Here is a 20081-nt window from a genome sequence, read left to right as displayed (position 1 = left end):
GTGCCCCCTAAAGGCTTCTAGAATGTTCTATTTCATTATCATTAGACTCATGCGATTTTAACGATCCCACCTGGCAAAATCCCTCTTAACATCAGGGGTGTTTACCGCAGTAAAATGTGTAGGTTGTTCTTCCCTTAGTGCAAGGTCTATATCCATATAGCCAAGCATTATAAGTAAGAATCTTTTCCATTCCTTAAAATTAGTCCTATTAAGCATGGGTATAGAATTTATATTAGCAGATACTGTGGCAACAGAATATGAACTAGCTGAATATAGAAAAATAAAAACAAGCTTAAATCAATATTCATAAGTAAACAATAAATTCAAGATAGTGGCTAATCTCATCTCAAGATACCAAACACAATATTAATATCAAGTCTTTGGACAGTAATATTAACAGTAAGCAATACTTTTGTTGTAGCAATCAAATATTGACAATAAATTATGTCTAACAATTAATTAATCTTTAGACTAACTTATTGCTCACATAAAATACCTTATAATTGTCACACATTTATCACTATAGATGTCATTTGAAGTTCTGTCAAATATTAACTTACCTTTGAGTCAATTAATAAACGCATGAATCACAAAAACATATAATCATCTCGATAGTTTAAATAAACTAATCTACACAAAAGAGGTTACTTTGGCGGCATTTTGTTTTAACTAATATATTTAAAATATTATACATCATTAATTAAAACCAAAATCTGAATTTATTTGTTTCAAAATATTTATCTTAGTCTTATCTTTCAATCAAATGAAAAGATAATTGCGTGTGTATATATATGTATATATTTATTTATATACTTTTCCAAAACAATATGCATATATTATATATATAACCGAAACATGTATATGAACTAATCATGCATTTCATACATTGAATCAATCATAACATGCATATATTATAAATATATAAACGAAACATATATATCAATCAATTTCTATACTGTGAATTTTTTAACATTAAATTAAATGGCTTATATGGAAAAATAATAATAATAATAATTACATATGCGCAAACATGAACTGAAATTGAAACAAAACATGCAAATAGAAAATAAATAAATAAACAAACCGTCTTTATTTATTAATTGATAAACTAAAAGCATATTTCAAACCCTAATAATTGAATTCATCAATTAAAAAAATCCAAATTAAAGATTAAAATCAAAACCCTAAAATTTCATAAATCATTCAAAAAGAAAGAATATTAATTAATTCCTAATGATTCAATATAACGAGATTTTAATACCACTTGTTAGAATCATAAATTAATATATGATATAAAACTTAAGAAATCATAAAGCAAAATCATCATGTCAAATCATCAAGAATAATACAAGTATAAAACTAGATGCGAAGCGTATCTGAATTCATGGATCCCTTGAAATCTACAAATCTTGAGGATTTGATTTTCTAAATTAGCACACAAGAAATTTAGATAATATTTGATATCTCTTTCCTTCCTAATAATGGGATATTAAAAAAATATATATTGTATGTAATTTGAGGACCATAACCCTAATATTTATAACTTTGACATATTAGCCCTAATTCCTAATTAACACATCATTAATTAGAATTTGATTAGAACTTAATTACTATAGTATCTACACATATTTAACTCATACTTTATTTAATAATTAAAGCTCAATAAAACTTTAACCAAATTAGATCACTCTTAATTTAGGCTAATAGATAGTAAATAATAACATGTAATTATCTTTATTATATATGTGATGTCCATATTTTCCAACAATTTTTACCATGAACTTAGATTAATGATATTTGCTCAATTTTGATGCAGGTATATTTTTATCTTCAGTTCAAGTATTAAAATAAATTTTAAAAGATACAAATATCAAAGTAGACCTAATTATTAAGTTTATATGTCAAAAATCCTAATCAAAATAATATATAATTATTACATATTACCATACAAAACATAAGACTGTTTACTGTAAGAAAAATATATATCATATTAAATATTAGAATGGTGTAAATTTTTATATATTCTTTTTCACGTACGTTTTCAATCCCTTTAGTTCTTTTTAAATTTTCTTTACATATTACTCCTTATGATTTAGATCATTCCCTTAAATTCTGGTTCATCAATACCACATAATATGATATTCTGTGTTTTAGAATTTTCAGTAGCAATCTTCTCTTCTTCACTAGTCCATGTAGCTTCAGACTTTTATATTTTAACTCCCTCGACATTTGTAGTTGGTGTCTTCAAATTTGTCATGATAGAACATTATGTTTTCTCATCTATAAACTTGATGAAAATTCTCATCCTGACTTTTCAATAGGCATAGTTGAATCTATTCAATTTTGTGAGTGAAAATCAAGTGGGATCAAATTTACTATGTCAAATGTCTTAACTCTATTACCAAATTGAAAAAAAAAAAACAATTAATCTTTGTGAGCAGATACAGGAATAACTATTAAACAAGTTGCAACTTAACCAAGTGATTGTGGAAGACCAACAAACAAACACTGGAAATTAATTACAAAGTTGATCTTATGTCATTTTAGCCTTCCTCCTTTTTATTGGTCATTGGAGACTGTTCACTTGAACTATAGCATCCTAGCATTACCGATGTACTAGAGAAACTGCTGGTCGATGAACTTAATCTAGGGCAAGACTTTAGTTTGGATACTTATGTCTAGTCAAGAATCTGATGAACATGCGTTGTTTGCTTTGGGTTTTCTTGAGATTGTTTTTGTTTGTTTTCAGTGTTGTTTTCGTAGTCACGTTCTTCACTAATTGGTTTGGAGCCACAGCATAAAACATTTACCAGCCCTGTATCCATACAAAAAAAGAATCACAATTCTAGCTAGTTTAATCTATTTACGTATGAGCAGATTTGAAAATTTCTGGAAGGTTAATGAAATTCAGGAAGGCACTTTTCATGGACGAAAATTCTGAATCAAAATAATAGATTATTAAAATATTTATTTTATGTATTGTATAGATTGTCCTTCCAATTCCACAGCCTTCTACAATTTTCTTCTTCTTTCCTGGTAAAAAAAAAAAAATGAGATCCCCGCAAAGCCCACACGTAATATATTTAACTATACAATAATTAATTAATATAATTTACTCATCATTAATATAATTAATATAGTTATATATAAAATGCTCTCATAATTTCAATGTTGTAAGCTAACAATAATACGATTTTTCTTTTATTATGATAAAATTAATTATCAATATATTCACTTAATAAAGGAATAATTTCTTTATCTATTAATTTTTTTACTATGTTTATCAACAAGTGAAACTATAATAAGTAATATAACTAACGGATAACCAAAAATAGAAGAAAAGAAAAAAATGGTAAAAATGTAAACGACCGTGATTTTCTCCTGTCCTCCACCTACGGAATATTCCATCTTAAGTTTCAAGTGTGCTCCCTCTAAAATAAATCTATAAAATAAATGGCCAAATATTCCAAAGAGATGAAAAAGGTTTCTGGAGTCGGTTTAAATTCTCCACTTCCCATCTTTGTTTTTCATGTGATCTTGTTAAACAGTTCCTATGCCTGTTTCCACCGTCACCTGACCCCTTTCTTAAATTCAATGAATCTTAGCCAATTCATTAGAAAAGAATAGACAAGATATGGCCATGGCTCTCAAAGCGGTTCATGTTTGTGATGTGCCTAATCTTGATCAAGTCCCTGAGAATGCTGCATTAGCACTCTGCTCAACTCGTTTCCGAGCAGGTAAAGTTGTTGAATTTTCAATCTCCACCCTACCTTTCTTTTCTTTTTAGCTTAAAAGATCTTGTTTTAATGGGGGTATATGAATAGGTGTTAATGATGATAAAATATGCGAATGCAACATTCCCAAGTTTCTAGTAGTGGGTCACAGAGGGAACGGAATGAACATGTTGCAATCGCCTGATCCCAGAATGAAATCCATCAAAGAGAATTCTATTCTTTCTTTCAATGAGGCGGCTAAGTTTCCTATCGATTTCATTGAATTTGACGTTCAGGTGAGCCTACCATCTCTCTCCTCCCTTTCACCAAACATAGCGTATCCCGGTATAAAACCGGCGGCATGCCCCGCAATTAAACTAACTTCCACGTTTCTCTCAAATCCGCCGATGGTTTTTGAGAGAGAGAGAGCAAACATTTGTCTTTCAGTATTATTTACCCTTTCTTAGAACTTCCTTTTCTTCCTTTTCCCTTTTTTTTTTTAATTGTTGTTATTATTATTATCTACCCTACCAAACTAAGAAAAAAAGCGGTGAGGTTCTGTCTCTATTCGCCGCGAAATTGATAACTAGTTTTAATGGGGACTCGTAATGTCGATCTGGATGAGGTTGTTGTCTCATGCCCGGTAGGTCGTCAGGTGGCCCGGCCAACCCCACAATGAAAGAGATCCCACTTGCAACCCTGTTTAGCTGGTCTAAACCTTAATCTTTGATGTCTAATTCATTTTTTGTTTCATTCAGCATTCATTGTCGATTTAGTTATGAATCTGCTTTTTGTTGGGGCACTGATTGGTTTACCTTTGTTTTCTTTGAATTGCCATCTTTGGTGGTGTTTTTCTTTTTCTTTTCTTTTTTTTCTCTTTAAAAAAAAAAAACCTACATGGATGAACAAAGAACCTTTAGACGGATCTTGTAAACAAATACCAAAAAAACCTATTTGTTGTAGGTGACGAAAGATGACTACCCTGTCATTTACCATGACAACTTCATCCTCCATGAAGAAAAGGTTAGCTATTTTCACCTTTCCTCTCATAGTTTTGCATGATTCATACCCTACAATTGGTTAAGTTGCTAAATATTTTGGGTGTCAATTCCAGGGTGCCATTGTTGAGAACAGAGTTACAGAACTTGCTTTGGCTGAATTTCTTTCCTATGGACCTCAGAAACACCCTGGAAGTGTAATAATCTTTGATCTTTCTCTTTTGATCGACCATGTTCTTTTTTTGGTCTTTTGATTGACTAGTTTGCAATTCAGGAGGGAAAACCGCTTTACAGGAAAACAAAAGATGGAAGGTTCTTCGAGTGGAAGGTTGAAAAAGATGCTCCTTTGTGTACACTTGAAGAGGCTTTCCATAATGTCGATCAATCGGTGGGCTTTAATGTTGAATTGAAGTTTGATGATTTTATTGTTTATAAGGAAGAGGAACTCACACGTATACTTAAAGCTATCTTGAAGGTAAATGCTTGTTTTAGCCTTCAAGTGGTGGGGAACTCGAGACATTTTAATATTTACATTATGGTTTTTAACTAATGGATGCGGCTTCTAAAATTCATGACCAGGTGGTGTTTGAGAATGCAAAGGGCAGACAAATCTTGTTTTCTAGCTTTCAACCTGATGCAGCCCGGTTGATTAGAAAATTACAGAGCACATATCCCGTAAATGCAGATTTTCCGGTTCCAATTGATCTTGGTTTGCCAACACTGACATCTAAGCACATACATTGTTGATTGAGGCTTTTTCTTTTTTTTTTTTTAATATTGATATCAGGTATATTTTCTCACCAATGGGGGAAGTGAAATTTACACAGACGTAAGGAGGAATTCCTTGGAGGAGGCTATTAAGCTCAGCCTTGAAAATGGCTTGCAGGGGATCGTATCCGAAGTCAAAGCAGTGTTTAGAAATCCTGGAGCGGTTGGAAGAATCAAAGAATCAAAGCTTTCCCTCATGACCTACGGTCAATTAAAGTAAATTAAAACAGTTGTTAAAGCATTATTTGTTTCGAATTGTATTCGCCTAATCCGTGCATTGTTTTGCAGTAATGTCCCGGAGGTTGTATACATGCAACATCTAATGGGTGTTGAGGGAGTTATTGTGGACCTGGTTAAGGAGATTAGTGAGTCAGTATCAGATTTAACCCATTCAAAGGAGGGAGAAGAGAAAAGCTTGTATGGGGAGGAGGATGGGAAGAAGGAAGTGAAAGCAAAGCCACAATTTTCCAAGGATGAACTCTCCTTCCTATTGAAGCTAATACCAGAGCTGATGATTCAGGCTTGATTTAAGCATAACTAATATTTGGATACCCTCAAAAGTAGAAAGAATATATGATGCAGAGAGTTGTGTTCCCATGTAAACTGTTGCTGGTTGTTCATTAGACAAAAAAAGAATAAGAAAAAAAAGAACCTCATAGCTTATGTTCGTGAAGTTGGAGATCTTGTAACATCAAAGACGGTGGTTATGCTTCTTTTCTTTTATAATTACACAAGAAAACGAATTTACAAAACTTTTTTACCTTACTACTGAATACCATAGATACACCTAAGCAGATTGAAGCAATAAGACAGTGCAAGGTGTTGTATTGTATGATGATACATTTTGTCCGTTAAAACTAACCAGAGTGCCATTCTCTTCTAATTTCGTTTCAAGGTTTTGCGAATAGATTTTGAATACCATGAACCAATATGGAGTGTCAATGAATTCAATGAGCAAATCGCTTGATCATATTTTTTCAAAGAAAATGACGTTCAAAGAATTTTCAGACCCCAAACTTCCAGCCTTGCCATTACCTACAAACCGCCTGCACCCGTTTGAGCCGATCAGCCCCTTTACCTTAGAGTGGTTTTGAATATGGAGGCACCCCTCGCTAGAAGAGCCATACTTTCTTTTGTTTTGAGACCTATTTTTCTTTGAGGCACACACAACAAACCATTAACCTTCACAATTCTCCTCCTTGTGTCATCACCACCCAACAAATATCTTCTTCTAATCTTTCGTTTCTTTGCAGACTCCCTTGGGCGGTAAACCTATTAGACTGGGGCGCAGATGGTACCACATTTACCAACATTACCCTTCCACCCAAAGAATTTTACTTCTCCACAGACAATTTTTTAGCAAATTTGTCTATAATCGGTTTTCACACTTCTTACTTGGATTAACCAGATACGCCACGGTAACATGATAGTTGTTTTTTTAGATTCTCAACCTACCACCTATAACTGGTTTTTCTTTTTTTAAATAAGGATATGAATATGTTCAAAGATTCGACTTTAAATAAGTGTTTTTCTCAAGTTACAATATTGTTATAGTATTTAATTTTACTATTACTACTATTCTTACACTAATTAAATATACAGCTCATGAGATCTGTAGTATTTACGTATCAATAGAAGTTTAATATCTTAAATTCAATTAAACATAATTTTACACATCTTAATCCACTTTAATATATAACATCTTAAAACAACTGTGTGAAATAAAATATTACTTAATTGACTTATATTGAGCATAGTTCAATAGGATTAATTGTTTAAAACAATATATATATATATCAACCCGAACTTGAGAAAAAAATGTATGAAATTCAAACTTCAAAATAATATAAATCCAAGAAAACTTTAACTGAATCCAATATGTGAACTCAAAGTTGTGTAAAAATGATTACTTAAAATTGATTTGAAGTGGTACTTTGAAGCCAATAAGAAAGAACCCAAAGGCAAAATAATTTGAACATAAAACAATTCTAACCGATAAAATTTAAATCAAATCCAAAATAATTAAGTTCGTATGCATGCATTTGTCACACTAAAAGCTTATTGTATTGGATGAATAATTAAAATTCATAAATAGGCGAAGATAAATACTCCAAAAATTGTCCACCTTCCAAATTGGTTGGCAACTTTCAAGTTGCTGGGTTGCACCCGACAGATACCCAATTGGACGGAACCCTAATTCACAAACATTACCATCATGGGTCTATCTCAATACTTACGTAGTAAAGTTGGAAAGGTTAAACATCCTCAACTTGTTGTCTTAGTCGCACGTTAATCATGTTTCACTGCTGCTTGTCTGGATTATAACATTTATCTTCAGGGGCAGTCTATTATATCCGACTTCATTTAATTTTCAAATATATATTAATCTGATGTGAGCTAGAATGGCAGACAGCAGGAAATAGAAGATTAAGGAAATAAAGTTAGTTATAATCAGTTACAAACGGGGAGTTTTGATCTTTAATAAAATGGAGAGTTTGGGGTCTAAGGTTAAAACAGTAAAACGCAGCGTTAAACATTAGTGAAACGATGCGTTTAAGTATAACAGATTTTGCCAAGCTGTTTTCTTTGTTATTTTTCTTATTTAGCACGAGTTGTATGGGGAAAAGGCAGTTTTGAAATATATCCAGAAAATTTAACATTCTCTTCTTCTTCCTAGTTTTTCTTTTCTTTCAATTCTCCTTCTGCTTGGATTTGCTAACGCATCAAAGGTATCAGAGCTGCTACGAATCCCCCTAATGGCCGGTGACGGAGTTTCGACGCGACTACAGAAAGAAGTTGGCGGGCTACATCAAGAAGTTTCTAAGTTACAGGAGGAGATAGTTCGTTTGGAGACTAAGATGGAGGCTCGGTTCCAGGAGTTTAAGGATGAGTTTCGTGGGGATTTGCAGGCGTTGTTGGGCCAATATTTTGGTCCTCCACCTACTGGACCTACTGCTCACAGCACCACGAACAAGGGAAAAGGAGTTTTAGGTGCCCCCTTGGGTTCTTGCCTAAAGAGCCCGAGTTTCCACAGGCGACAGTGGATCCTAAGCTGACAGAAATGAATAGTGTGCACCAAAGGAATCCGTCACATTTGGGTGGTGTGTCGATTAAGGTCAGTCGGCTTGAATATCCTAAGTTCGATGGAAATGATTTCAGAGGATTGTGGACTAAATTGGAGCAGTACTTTGAAGCTGAAGGTACACTTGAAGCCAACAAGATTCGTACGGTTATGTTGAACTTGGAGGGACATGTATTGGAATGGCATCAATTTTATTCCCAGCGTAATGGTGGTATCCAAATGTTGTCATGGCCAGCGTACATGAAGAGCATGCAGGACCGTTTTGGATTTGGGCAATTTGGAAATCCTATGAAGGAGTTAGTAAATTTGAAGCAACAAGGTACTATTGAACAGTACCAGGATATGTTTGTGGGGTTATTGAATCAATTGCATCTTCCGAAATCTTATGCTCTCAGTACTTTTCTTAGTAATTTGAAAGCTGATATTGGCCATTATCTGGATCTGTTTGAGCCTTCTAACCTGATGAGGCTTTTCAGCTAGCTAGAAAGATTGAAGTGCTCCTATCCTACCCAGCAAGGAAACCCACATCAGTGATGACCAGCTCCCCTAGATATCTGCCTCCTTCTTTTGTTATCCCGGGGTATTCTTCGACTCCTACAAGGGCTATTTCAGGCTCACAATCTGCTAGCGTTGCCTCAGGGAAAAAATTCAGGATCTCGGTCTATTTCACTAGTATTGATGGCTGAACGAAAGTAAAAAGGCTTATATTTCTGGTGCGGGGCCAAATATCATGTGGGACATAAGTGTGTCAAATCCCAACTGTATCAATTCTTGTTGGAACCTCTATTGGATAGTGAAGCGGAGGACTTCCAAGAATGCTCAGACAAGTTAGAGGAGTGTGGCTTAGAAAAGAAGTCTACTAAATCTTCCCCTGTGATATCGTTGCATGCGCTTACTGGCTTGCAAGGGCATAACACTATGCGGGTAGCTGCTCGGGTGGGGTCTAGCTGCGCCATCATTTTGGTCGACTCAAGCAGCACACACAACTTCATTGATACCAAACTGGTTAGTATGTTATCATTACCTGTAATACATCACGATCAATTGAAGGTTTCAGTGGCGAATGGTAGTTGTCTGTTCACTAGGGGATTATGCAGAAGAGTGTCATGGGAGGTTCAAACTTACCAATTTGAAACAGACTTCATGGTTCTGCCATTGAAGGGGTGTGAGATGGTGTTGGGGGTTCAATGGCTTTTGGCTTTAGGTAATATTGTGTGGAATTTTAGTTCGTTAACAATGCAGTTCGTTGATAAGGGTTAACCATGCATTATTCAGGGCATTGTTCCTGGTTTGTTGGCAACGGCTAGTAGTGAGTCGAATCCTAAATGATTTGTGGCAGTTGGAAATTCTTTGGGACCTTATGCAGCAGTGCTAAGTTCTCCGGATCAAATGACGCTTGCAGTTAAACAAGTTCCTGAATTGGATGATCATTTTCGAGGGATATTAACTGAATTTGATGACATTTTTCAAATTCCAAAGGGGCTGCCACCACCTCGTCTGCATGACCACCGCATACCGTTGAAGGATGAGTCGGCGGTGATCAAATTGCTGCCTTACAGGTATCTAGCTGTTCAGAAAAATGAGATGGAAAGATTGATTCGAGAAATGCTCCAAGCGGGCATAATACGATATAGCACTAGCTCTTTTGCTTCTCCTACAGTGATGGTCAAAAAGAAAGATAGGAGTTGGAGACTTTATGTTGGTTATAGGCAGTTAAACTAGCATACTATTAAAGATAAGTTCCCTATTCCTATCATTGAGGAATTGTTGGATGAGCTAGGAGAAGCTCGAGTGTTTTCCAAATTGGATTTGCGGTCTGGATATCATCAAATTCGGATGTGGGAGCATGACGTGCATAAAACAGCATTTCAAACACATGAGGGGAATTATGAGTTTCTCGTGATGCCTTTTGGCCTCAGTAATGCCCCCTCTAGCTTCCAAGCTCTCATGAATTCTATTTTTAAGCCATTGTTGATGAAGTTCGTGTTAGTGTTTTTTGATGACATTTTGGTGTACTCACGATCTTGGTTTGAGCATCAACAACACTTGAGGGTTGTTCTTCTTATCTTACGGGAACAACAATTGTACGCAAAAAAATCTAAATGCTGTTTTGGCACCTCGCAAATTGAGTATTTGGGACATGTGTTGCAGAAGGGAACGATTTCCATGGACAGAACTAAGGTCGAGTGCATTTCTTTCTGGCCACTTCCTCAATCAGTGAAAGAGTTGAGAAGCTTCTTGGGGCTCTCGGGATATTACAGGAGATTTATAAGGAACTATGGACTTCTTGCTCGACCTCTCACAGAGTTGTTAACAAAGAATGCATGGCAATGGTCGGCTCAAGCAATTGAAGCTTTTCAAGCTTTAAAAGCTGCCTTATGTACTGCACCAGTATTAGCGCTCCCTAATTTTCAGCTTGAATTTATGGTGGATACAGATGCAAGCGCCTTCGGCATTGGGGCAGTGTTACAGCAACAAGGGAGACTGGTGGCTTTCTTTAGTTAAACTTTAGGTGTAAGATTTCAGACTCTTTCGATTTATGAAAAAGAAATGCTTGCAGTATTGTTGGCTGTTCGAAAATGGCATGCTTATTTGATGGGGAGACACTTTAAAATTCGAACCGACCACCAAAGCTTACGATTTTTGTCTGAGCAGTTGGCTGTCACTCTTTTTCAGCAGCGATGGATAGCTAAGATGCTCGGTTATGATTTTGAGATCTCTTATCGGAAGGGAATTAATAATAAGGTAGTTGATGCCCTATCTCGACATCCTCAGCTAGAGCAAGGTCAGTATGTTCAAATGTCAATTAGTTCAGTTATATCAAGTCTTTTGGAAAGGGTCCAACAATCTTATACAATCGATGATAAGCTGCAACAACGTATACAAAATCTCCAACAGCCTCAGTCTCACGATCAAAAGTATTCATGGGATGGTTGATTTTTGTATCGGAAAGGAAAGATTGTAATGGGAAGAGATCTAGAGCTGCGACAGGAATTGTTTTCTCATTTTCATGCTAGTACAGTTGGTGGCCGCTCAGGTGTTCATGTGACCAGGAAGCGTTTGTCTAGCCTGCTCTATTGAAAGGGTCTTACTTCTGACGTTAAGAAATAGGTAAGGGGGTGTGTGGTGTGTCAGGAGTGCAAAAGTGAGTCGGTGGCATATCCGGGACTCCTTCAGCTACTACCTGTACCTAACAGAGCTTGGTCAGTTGTTAGCTTGGATTTTATTGAAGGCCTGCTAACTTCCAACAAGAAAAACTCTATTTTAGTTGTGGTTGATCACTTGACTAAGTACGGTCATTTTTTTTCATTATCCCATCCGTATACAGCTAAGGATGTAGCACAGGAATACTTGGCTCGTAATTACAAACTACATGGCATGCCCGACACGCTTGTATCAGACAAAGATAAAATTTTTGTCAGTCGTTTTTGGCAGGAGTTGTTTCGACGATTAGGCACCAAACTACTTTTATCCACAGCCTAACACCCTAAAACGGATGGGCAGACGGAGGTTTTAAACCGATGCCTTGAGAATTACTTACGGTGCATGACTGGCGAAACACCTGCTCACTGGTTCCTTTGGCTACCCTTTGCTGAGTGGTGGTATAACTCGTCCTTTCACTCATCCATTCAGCTTACCCCATATGAAGCTTTATATGGTCAGCCACCTCCTACGCACATGCCCTATCTGGCAGGCACTTATTCAGTAGCGGGGGTAGATAGAAGTTTGCAAGCTCGAGAGGCAGCGAGAAAACTACTGCAGTTCTATCTAACAAGAGCTCAAAAGCCCATGAAGCTTTTCGCTGACAAACATCGTTCAGAGCGGACGCTCCAAGTAGGGGATTTAGTTTATTTGAGGCTGCAACCTTATAGACAGCAGACCGTTCGAAGAATCCTTAATCAGAAACTATCTCCAAAATTCTATGGGCATTTTTCTGTGATTAAGAAGGTGGGAGAGGTTGTATACACCCTTCAGTTGCCTCCGGGATCTCGTATACATCTTACTTTCCATGTTTCTCAGTTGAAGGAACATATCGGTGCATCGGTTACGCAGGCCCAATTGCCACTGGTAGATATTCATGGTGTGTTACCAAAAGAACCAGCTCGAATTGTGGATAGGAGAATGGTCAAGAAGGGCAACCGAGCAGTGACTGAAGTCTTAGTTGAATGGGCTGATTCTTTTCCTGAAGATGCTACATGGGAATCTCTCGACCTGCTTCAAACTAAATATCCTCATTTTCATCCTTGAGGACAAGGATTTTATCTTGGGAAGGGAGTATTGATGTGAGCTAGAATGGCAGACAGCAGGAAGTAGAAGATTAAGGAAATAAAGTTAGTTATAATCAGTTAATCTCATTTAAGCAAACGAGGAGTTTTGATCTTTAGTAAAACAGAGAGTTTGGGGTTTAAGGTTAAAACAGTAAAACGCAGCGTTGAACATTAGTGAAACGATGCGTTTGAGTATAACAGATTTTGCCAAGCTGTTTTCTTTGTTATTTTTCTTATTTAGCACGAGTTGTATGGGAAAAAGGCAGTTATGAAATATATCCAGAAAATTTAACATTCTCTTCTTCTTCCTAGTTTTTCTTTTCTTTCAATTCTTCTTCTGCTTGGATTTGCTAACACATCATAATCTGTATATAATAATAATAAGGGCCTTGTCCCCCGTCTCCTTAAATCATCCGTCTGGAAAATCTATAGCATAAATATTCTTATGTCTTTGCTTCAAATTCAAGAATATGAGGTGATACAGTTCCCTATTTAGTGCTGACCTTTTAATTTTCTTCACCCAGTTTGGTTCTAGAAATTCAATAATTTAACATTTTTTTTCCTTCATTACTTCTTCTAATTTGATCATTTACTTGTTTCATGCATCCTATGTCTTAAAATAATGCAAGCATTAATTTATAGGATTTTAAGCACTAGTAAGATACATACGCATGATTGCTTGTGTAGTTGTATATGTTTATTATTTTATAGTAATATTTTTATCATAAGATCAACCCATGACTTCATCTTTATGTGTGTGTATATATATTATCAACAGTACTTTACATATCGAATTCATGGAGATTTGGGGGGATTCAGATTCATGGAATAAGTTCTATTTTTATCAAAACCAGAGTAAAGATAAAAGATAGCACTATCTTTTGTTTTCTTTTTCTCTGGTAATGGCAAATGATGGCTATAGAAAAGAAAGGGCCATTATACATAAATGATTGACATAAAGGTTTTTAAGCACTGATCAGTTAGCCCTCCCTTTTTTTTTCTTTTTTTTTTTTTTTTTGGATGAAACTCTTGTCACTTCATATCATAATATTAAAGAAACACATTAGTTACCTTGCTAACTTTTCACTTCTATGGTAAGATAAATGTTTATTCATGTTACATAATTTAGAGAAATATTTTTTAAAGAAAACTTATTCCTTCTGATACAGGTTTCAAAGCCATGTGAGTTAAAATGCAATTTCTTTAAAACTCTGTTATTTCTCTTCGGATGTGAGCATGAAAGCAGCTATGCTTATGTGTAACCCAATATAATGGTATGCTTGTAAAGAAGGCAATCCCAAAAAGGTTAAGCCAAATATTGAACAAAACCATGTTGCTGTAAAAAGAAAAATAAAAAAGGAAAACAAATGCTAAAGCCAAAGGACATAATTTATTTTGGAGAGAGAAGTTAATATATAGGGAGAGAGAGGTAGATTAAAATAATGAGAGGTGAGCAGAAAGAGACATATTCCACTTAACAACATATTTTACTCAAAACACTATAATTGCAGCCTTTGACGTTTTTCTATTACTCCTTCAAAAACCCTCATCAACACCCACACGCAAACTCCTTTGACTCTCTACAAAAGAAAAAACACAGACATATAATGTAAAGGCAAACAAAAGAAAAGAAAATGAAAGATTGGGTCACGAAACCCAATTTTTCTTTCTATACTATTTATTTATCCAAGTGGGGTGTGAGAGCATTTGCTTGTTCTATAAAGAAGTCATACTTTCCCCTCTCAAATGCCCACCTCTCTCTCTCTCTCTCTCTCTCTCTCTCACACACACACACACACACAACAATTACAACTTTTCCTTTTCTTTTATATCCGCATTTCTTTCTTTTTCTCTTTTCTTGTTCTTGTTCTTGTTCTTGTTCCCCCCTTGTTGATATTCTCTATTTACTTAGAGGGATTAATATAAGAAGGCAATGTGGGATGGTGGGGTTGTGGGCTCGATTTGGCGTTTGAAGCCTGCCTCCCTCCCTTAGTTGGTTTTTAGGTGCTTTCGGGACTAATTGGTTGCCTGCTTTTGACGATGATGGCGAAGCTTAATTTTGTAAAGAACGGTGTGCTTAGATTGCCTCCTGGGTTCCGCTTCCATCCTACTGATGAAGAGTTAGTGGTTCAGTACTTGAGAAGAAAGGTGCTTTCTTGGCCCTTACCTGCCTCTATCATACCTGAAGTTGATGTTTGCAAAGCTGATCCTTGGGATTTGCCAGGTTGGTTGCTTTATTTACACTTTCACACCTCACTCATCAAATTTGGTTCCTTTTACTATATAACATTAAACAAAAAAGCAGTCTGTTGTGTCAATAGCTATGAATGTAACAATAGTTAAACAATTAGAAGCCTTTAGGACAAAATTAAAGACATAATTAGATGGCCTGATACATTGGGGTCTATGTTCAGGTGATTTGGAACAAGAGAGGTACTTCTTTAGCACAAGAGAAGCCAAGTATCCCAATGGGAACAGATCCAACAGAGCCACACTTTCAGGATATTGGAAAGCCACAGGAATTGACAAACAAATTGTAAGTTGTAGTGGCAACCAAGTAGTGGGTATGAAGAAAACACTGGTTTTTTATAGAGGAAAGCCCCCAGAGGGAACTAGGACCGACTGGATCATGCACGAATATCGCCTTGTTACCGCTGACACCTGCAATGCCCCACATAAGAAGAACCAAACTCAGGTTAACTTCGGGTCTTTGCTCTCATTTCATCTTTACTGCTTGTACCTATAGTTGTTGAGCATTTTTAATAATTCAAGCATCTCATCCCAACCACATTTCTTAACCTCTGGAGTCGGGGAAATGGCAGTACATTGTTGCTTTAATGATGCTATGTTAGTTGGCCAGTCAAATTAATGATTTGTATTAAAACCTATGCAGAACCATGTGGTGGCAGTGGAAAATTGGGTGTTGTGCCGCATATTTTTGAAGAAAAGAAGTGGTGCTACTAAAAGAGAGGATGACGGCCTGCAATGTTGCAACGAGAAGGGAGTTGGTAAAGCAAGGAGAAAGAGCCCTGTTTTCTATGAATTCCTGAGCAAGGAGAGGACAGACCTATATCTTGCCCCAGCATCCTCCTCATCTTGCTCCAGTGGGATCACACAGGTGTCAAATGATAACGCGGATGACCATGAAGAAAGCAGCAGTTGCAATAGTTTTCCTTATTTTAGAAGAAAACCTTAAAAAAGCCACACTCACACTTTTGTTTTCTTGTCTATATCAGTAGTGGGGCTTTGAGTAGCCCTTCAGAATAATAACCTCTTTAAAGAAAAAGCAATCAAGTGTTTGGTAATTTCAAGTCTTTGGGTCTCTTTTGTCTGTGATTACCACGCAGCAGAAATAGTTGTCAGTAGAAACCCCAAAAAAATATTATTAAAGGAAACAATATATGGTTGTGCATGCAGTAACTATTACCTAAAGAGCAAACTTTCTTGGGCACATGGCGGTTCCCCTTGTAATTAATGAAAAGCTAAAGACATATTACCCTCTTTTTTTATACATTTTACAAAAGTCATCGTGAAACGGGCTATGGTTCAAGTTCAACATTATGAACACGCAGAGCAAAAGTCCCTTTAGGAAAAGGCAAATGGTTTTGAGAGAAGAAAAATGCATGCAAATCTCAGGAAAGATAAAAAGTCTAGGAGAATATTTGATGCACTATTAATGTATAAAATTTATGCAATAAAAAAGTAATAAATCTTTTCTATATTTAAGTATTTTGACTTTGGCAAAAGCAAAACGCTTTTTGGGAGAGCACAGGAAAGAATAAGCATAGGATTGTTGGAAATCAGCATTTGCACGATCCAAGCTCCGGGAAGGGTGTTATCGGTTGAAAAAGAACCCAATTCTCCTCTCTATTATTTCATAATGGATCGAATCTCCAAAAACTCTGAGCTGGCTTCATATTCTTATCTTCCCATATACTCCATCTAGTATAATGGGTTTATAAAAAATGAAAAGCATCAATTTCTATAGTTAGAAGCAGACATTCTGAGCTTGATTTTCTCAGCACTTGTAACTACTGTCGCATACTCAAATAAAATATATATAAAAAAATACACGAAAAAGAGTAGGTCTGAGGTTGTAAGAAAAACAGGGTAATCTAATTTCGGAATAAACATGACATGACTAGTAGGTGGGAGATGGAGGAGTTCGACCGACGGTCCAATCCAACTGTCCTCCCTAATCCTCCATCTCCCTCTTATTACCTTTTAGTTGTGGGTTAGCATATGATATTTTGGGGCACTCTTGCGAACATTATGCTGTTAATCATCCTCGGTCATATTACAACTTATGAAGTATTCCTTGAACGTAAAGAAAACGTAAGTAATTGAACACCCTTTTTCTAGTTTCTATATCTACCCTTCACGCATTTCAAATTCTTGTTTCTCAAGTCCAGCCCATATAGCAAGCCAACAGCGTAAGGGTGGGGGGTTTTAACAATATCACTGTCCACCTAGCCCTGCAGTTTGACTCTATTAACAAACAATATACAAAGTTGACATTAACATACAATGTCAAGTTAATCTCAGTTTGTTAGATTTAATCTGAATTGTATCAGTTCTTAGTCCATATGCCCTGTGATATTTTGATAATTATTCAAACAATTTATTTGTAATGATTTAATATTTGTAAAAAACATAGAATGCACACCTTAATTCTTAGTATTTACATTAGTTATGAATATAGAGGGTTTAAGGTTGGTCACAACTTACAAGGACGTGATATCATAAACCTGAGAGGTTAAAAAGTGGGACATGGAGCATTACATAATTGACAAGTAGATGCGAGATAGACTTAAGGCGGCATACATTACACCTTAATAAATAAAAATATGCCGACCAGAGTTTCGTATGACCATGGTTTTACAATTAGCTCTAGCTGGTGGAGTTCTTTACGTCATTTTTGTATACGAAAATGTTTTATTTTAATGAGAAAAAAGAGAAAAGAGGTTAAGCCAAATATTGAACAAAACCATGTTGCTGTAAGAAAAACAAATGCTGAAGCCAAAGAACATAATTTATTTTGGGAGAGATTAAAATAAAGAGAGGTTAGCACAAAGAGCCATTTCCCACTTAACATCATATTTTACTAAAAACACAATAATTGCAGCCTTTGACTCTGTACAAAAGGAAAAAAATATATAATAAAAAGGCAAAGCAAAAGAAAGAAAATGGAAGTTTGGGTCACGAAACCCAACTTTTCTTTCCATACTAATTTTTTATACAAGTGAGGTGGGAGAGCATTTGCTTGTGGGAATCTCTTTTTTCCTTATAATATATTATCTGAAAACATAAATTAAATTATCAAATTTCCAATTCAATACTATAAATTTGTGGGAATGGAGTTTTCCCTTCTCCCTACGGAACCAGGCTTTGTCTATGTTTGAGGCTCCGGTTTCACTTCAACTGTCCCACCCTTACCCCCTTGCTCCTTTCTTTTCCCTAAACTAACCTCACATTTTTTTCAATACTTCAATACTGCCGTATCTTTCTCACTAATAATAATACAAGTTATAATTACTTGTACAATTATAATTCAATATTATTCATTACATTATCCACCTTGAGAATTAATTTTATCATGGTATACCTATAAGTAAATCCATACATATCATCCCATATATATTTGATTATCGACTAAATTTAATGCATGGCAAAGTTGAAATTAAATTATATATTTTTATAAAAATTAAAATATAATTTTATAATTTTAATAGTTTATATTTTTATAATATTTAAAAGATTAAATTAAAATTTATTATTTTTGGAGGTAAAGTGTAATTTTATCATTTACTAAATTAAAATGTTATAAATTTTGAAAGGTCAAAAGTGAATTTTTCCGTTTTAGGGACCAAAGGCCTTACCAACTTCAGTGCTATTTCTTTATATATTTTAAAATTATTATTTAATGCATTGACGGTGAAATTTTTTATCTTCAGAATGTCCACAAAACAACCACCTATCTTTAATTGATATTTTAAGAAAAAAAATTTAAATAAATAAAACACAAGTCAATTTTTTAACACTATTTATAAAATGGAAAAACTTTACCACCCATTTATTAAAATAATTATCCATAGTTTGAGTTAAATAATATGATAACCATATAATTTTAGTTAAAGAAATGGATTCTCTTTGTGAAAGCAATGGGAAAGGGAATCTCCTTAGTGATCCGAGCGCCAAAAAGGTTTGTTTCAAGGATTCGGAGTCTAATATAGACATCGAGGTGGTTGTTGAATTAATGCCATCACCAACCTTGTCCTGGAAAGACATGGTCCTGGGGAAAGGTTTTATTGAATCAAAAAGGGTGAGCGAAGTTGGCTTTACTGATGGGGATTTCTCTATTCTTGAAGGCGGTATCAAGAAGTCGGTGGTTAACAGTATCGCCGCTATTGATTTTTCGGATAGAGTACACAAACTATTAGTCAATGACATGTCCACCTCCGTAGTTATTAAGCTGTTGGAGAGGAATATTGATTGGTTTTGAGGCTCTGCAAAATAAGGTTTATGGACTATGGAGACCGTCTCAACCTTTTCAACTAATGGATATAGAAAAAGGCCATTTCTTAGCCAAGTTCCAAAATTTTGATGATTATGAGAAGGTTCTATCATAGGGACTTTAGCTTATCTTCAGGCAGTATCTAACAGTACAACCCTGGACAATTGAATTTAATCTTGCAAATTATTATCCTAGTATTGTTCTTGCCTAGATTAGATTCCCAAGACTTCCTAGCTATCTCTATAAAAAGGAGGTTTTATGAGAAATTGGGAGAATGGTTAGGAAGGTGACCAAATTGGATTTCAATACATATAGTAGAACGAGAAGAAGATATGCACGTATAGAAGTTTATATCAATCTGGAAAAATCATTTATTTCAAAAGTTGTAATAAATGAGAATCTGCAACATATTGAGTATAAAAGTGAAACAGTCCGTTTTCATTGAACTCAGAACAGTGGTTTCGGGACCACAAATTTGAAGTAAAAAAATTATATTATTATTATTATTTTATGTTCTACTGTATGATAAAAATACAGTATAAAAATTTCGTTAAGAAATTTTATCGTTTACATGCCTAATTTGATGAAAAGGACTAAATTGCATTAAGTGCAAAAGTTGAGTTCTAATAGCTAGAGGTATTAAATAGCTATAGAATTTGAAATTTGAGGTCTTTATATAGTAAATAGACCATTAAAATGCTTAATGGTTAAGCATGAGTAGCCATCATTGAAAATTTA

The 20081-nt window shown here is 35.2% G+C and overlaps 2 protein-coding genes across 2 annotated transcripts; both read left to right on the top strand.

Moving 5' to 3' along the window:
• The first annotated feature begins 3450 nt into the window (after nucleotides 1-3450).
• LOC108484687 (glycerophosphodiester phosphodiesterase GDPD1, chloroplastic-like) lies at nucleotides 3451-6231 on the top strand. Its single transcript, XM_017788569.2, has 8 exons — nucleotides 3451-3737; nucleotides 3825-4009; nucleotides 4677-4736; nucleotides 4828-4908; nucleotides 4986-5186; nucleotides 5291-5386; nucleotides 5499-5695; nucleotides 5768-6231. The coding sequence occupies exons 1-8, from the start codon at nucleotides 3635-3637 to the stop codon at nucleotides 6003-6005; spliced, it is 1161 nt and encodes a 386-aa protein (XP_017644058.1). The 5' UTR covers nucleotides 3451-3634; the 3' UTR covers nucleotides 6006-6231.
• Nucleotides 6232-14519: 8288 nt separating this feature from the next.
• LOC108484417 (NAC domain-containing protein 83-like) lies at nucleotides 14520-16134 on the top strand. Its single transcript, XM_017788192.2, has 3 exons — nucleotides 14520-15053; nucleotides 15244-15524; nucleotides 15723-16134. Exons 1-3 carry the CDS (start codon nucleotides 14870-14872, stop codon nucleotides 16023-16025), a joined length of 768 nt encoding a protein of 255 aa, XP_017643681.1. The 5' UTR covers nucleotides 14520-14869; the 3' UTR covers nucleotides 16026-16134.
• The last annotated feature ends 3947 nt before the right edge of the window (nucleotides 16135-20081 follow it).

This window comes from Gossypium arboreum, chromosome 3 (assembly GCF_025698485.1).
Source record: "Gossypium arboreum isolate Shixiya-1 chromosome 3, ASM2569848v2, whole genome shotgun sequence".
NCBI lineage: Eukaryota > Viridiplantae > Streptophyta > Magnoliopsida > Malvales > Malvaceae > Gossypium > Gossypium arboreum.
The sequence above is the reverse complement of the archived record's forward strand: the minus strand, read 5'-3'. Positions and strand labels throughout refer to the sequence as shown.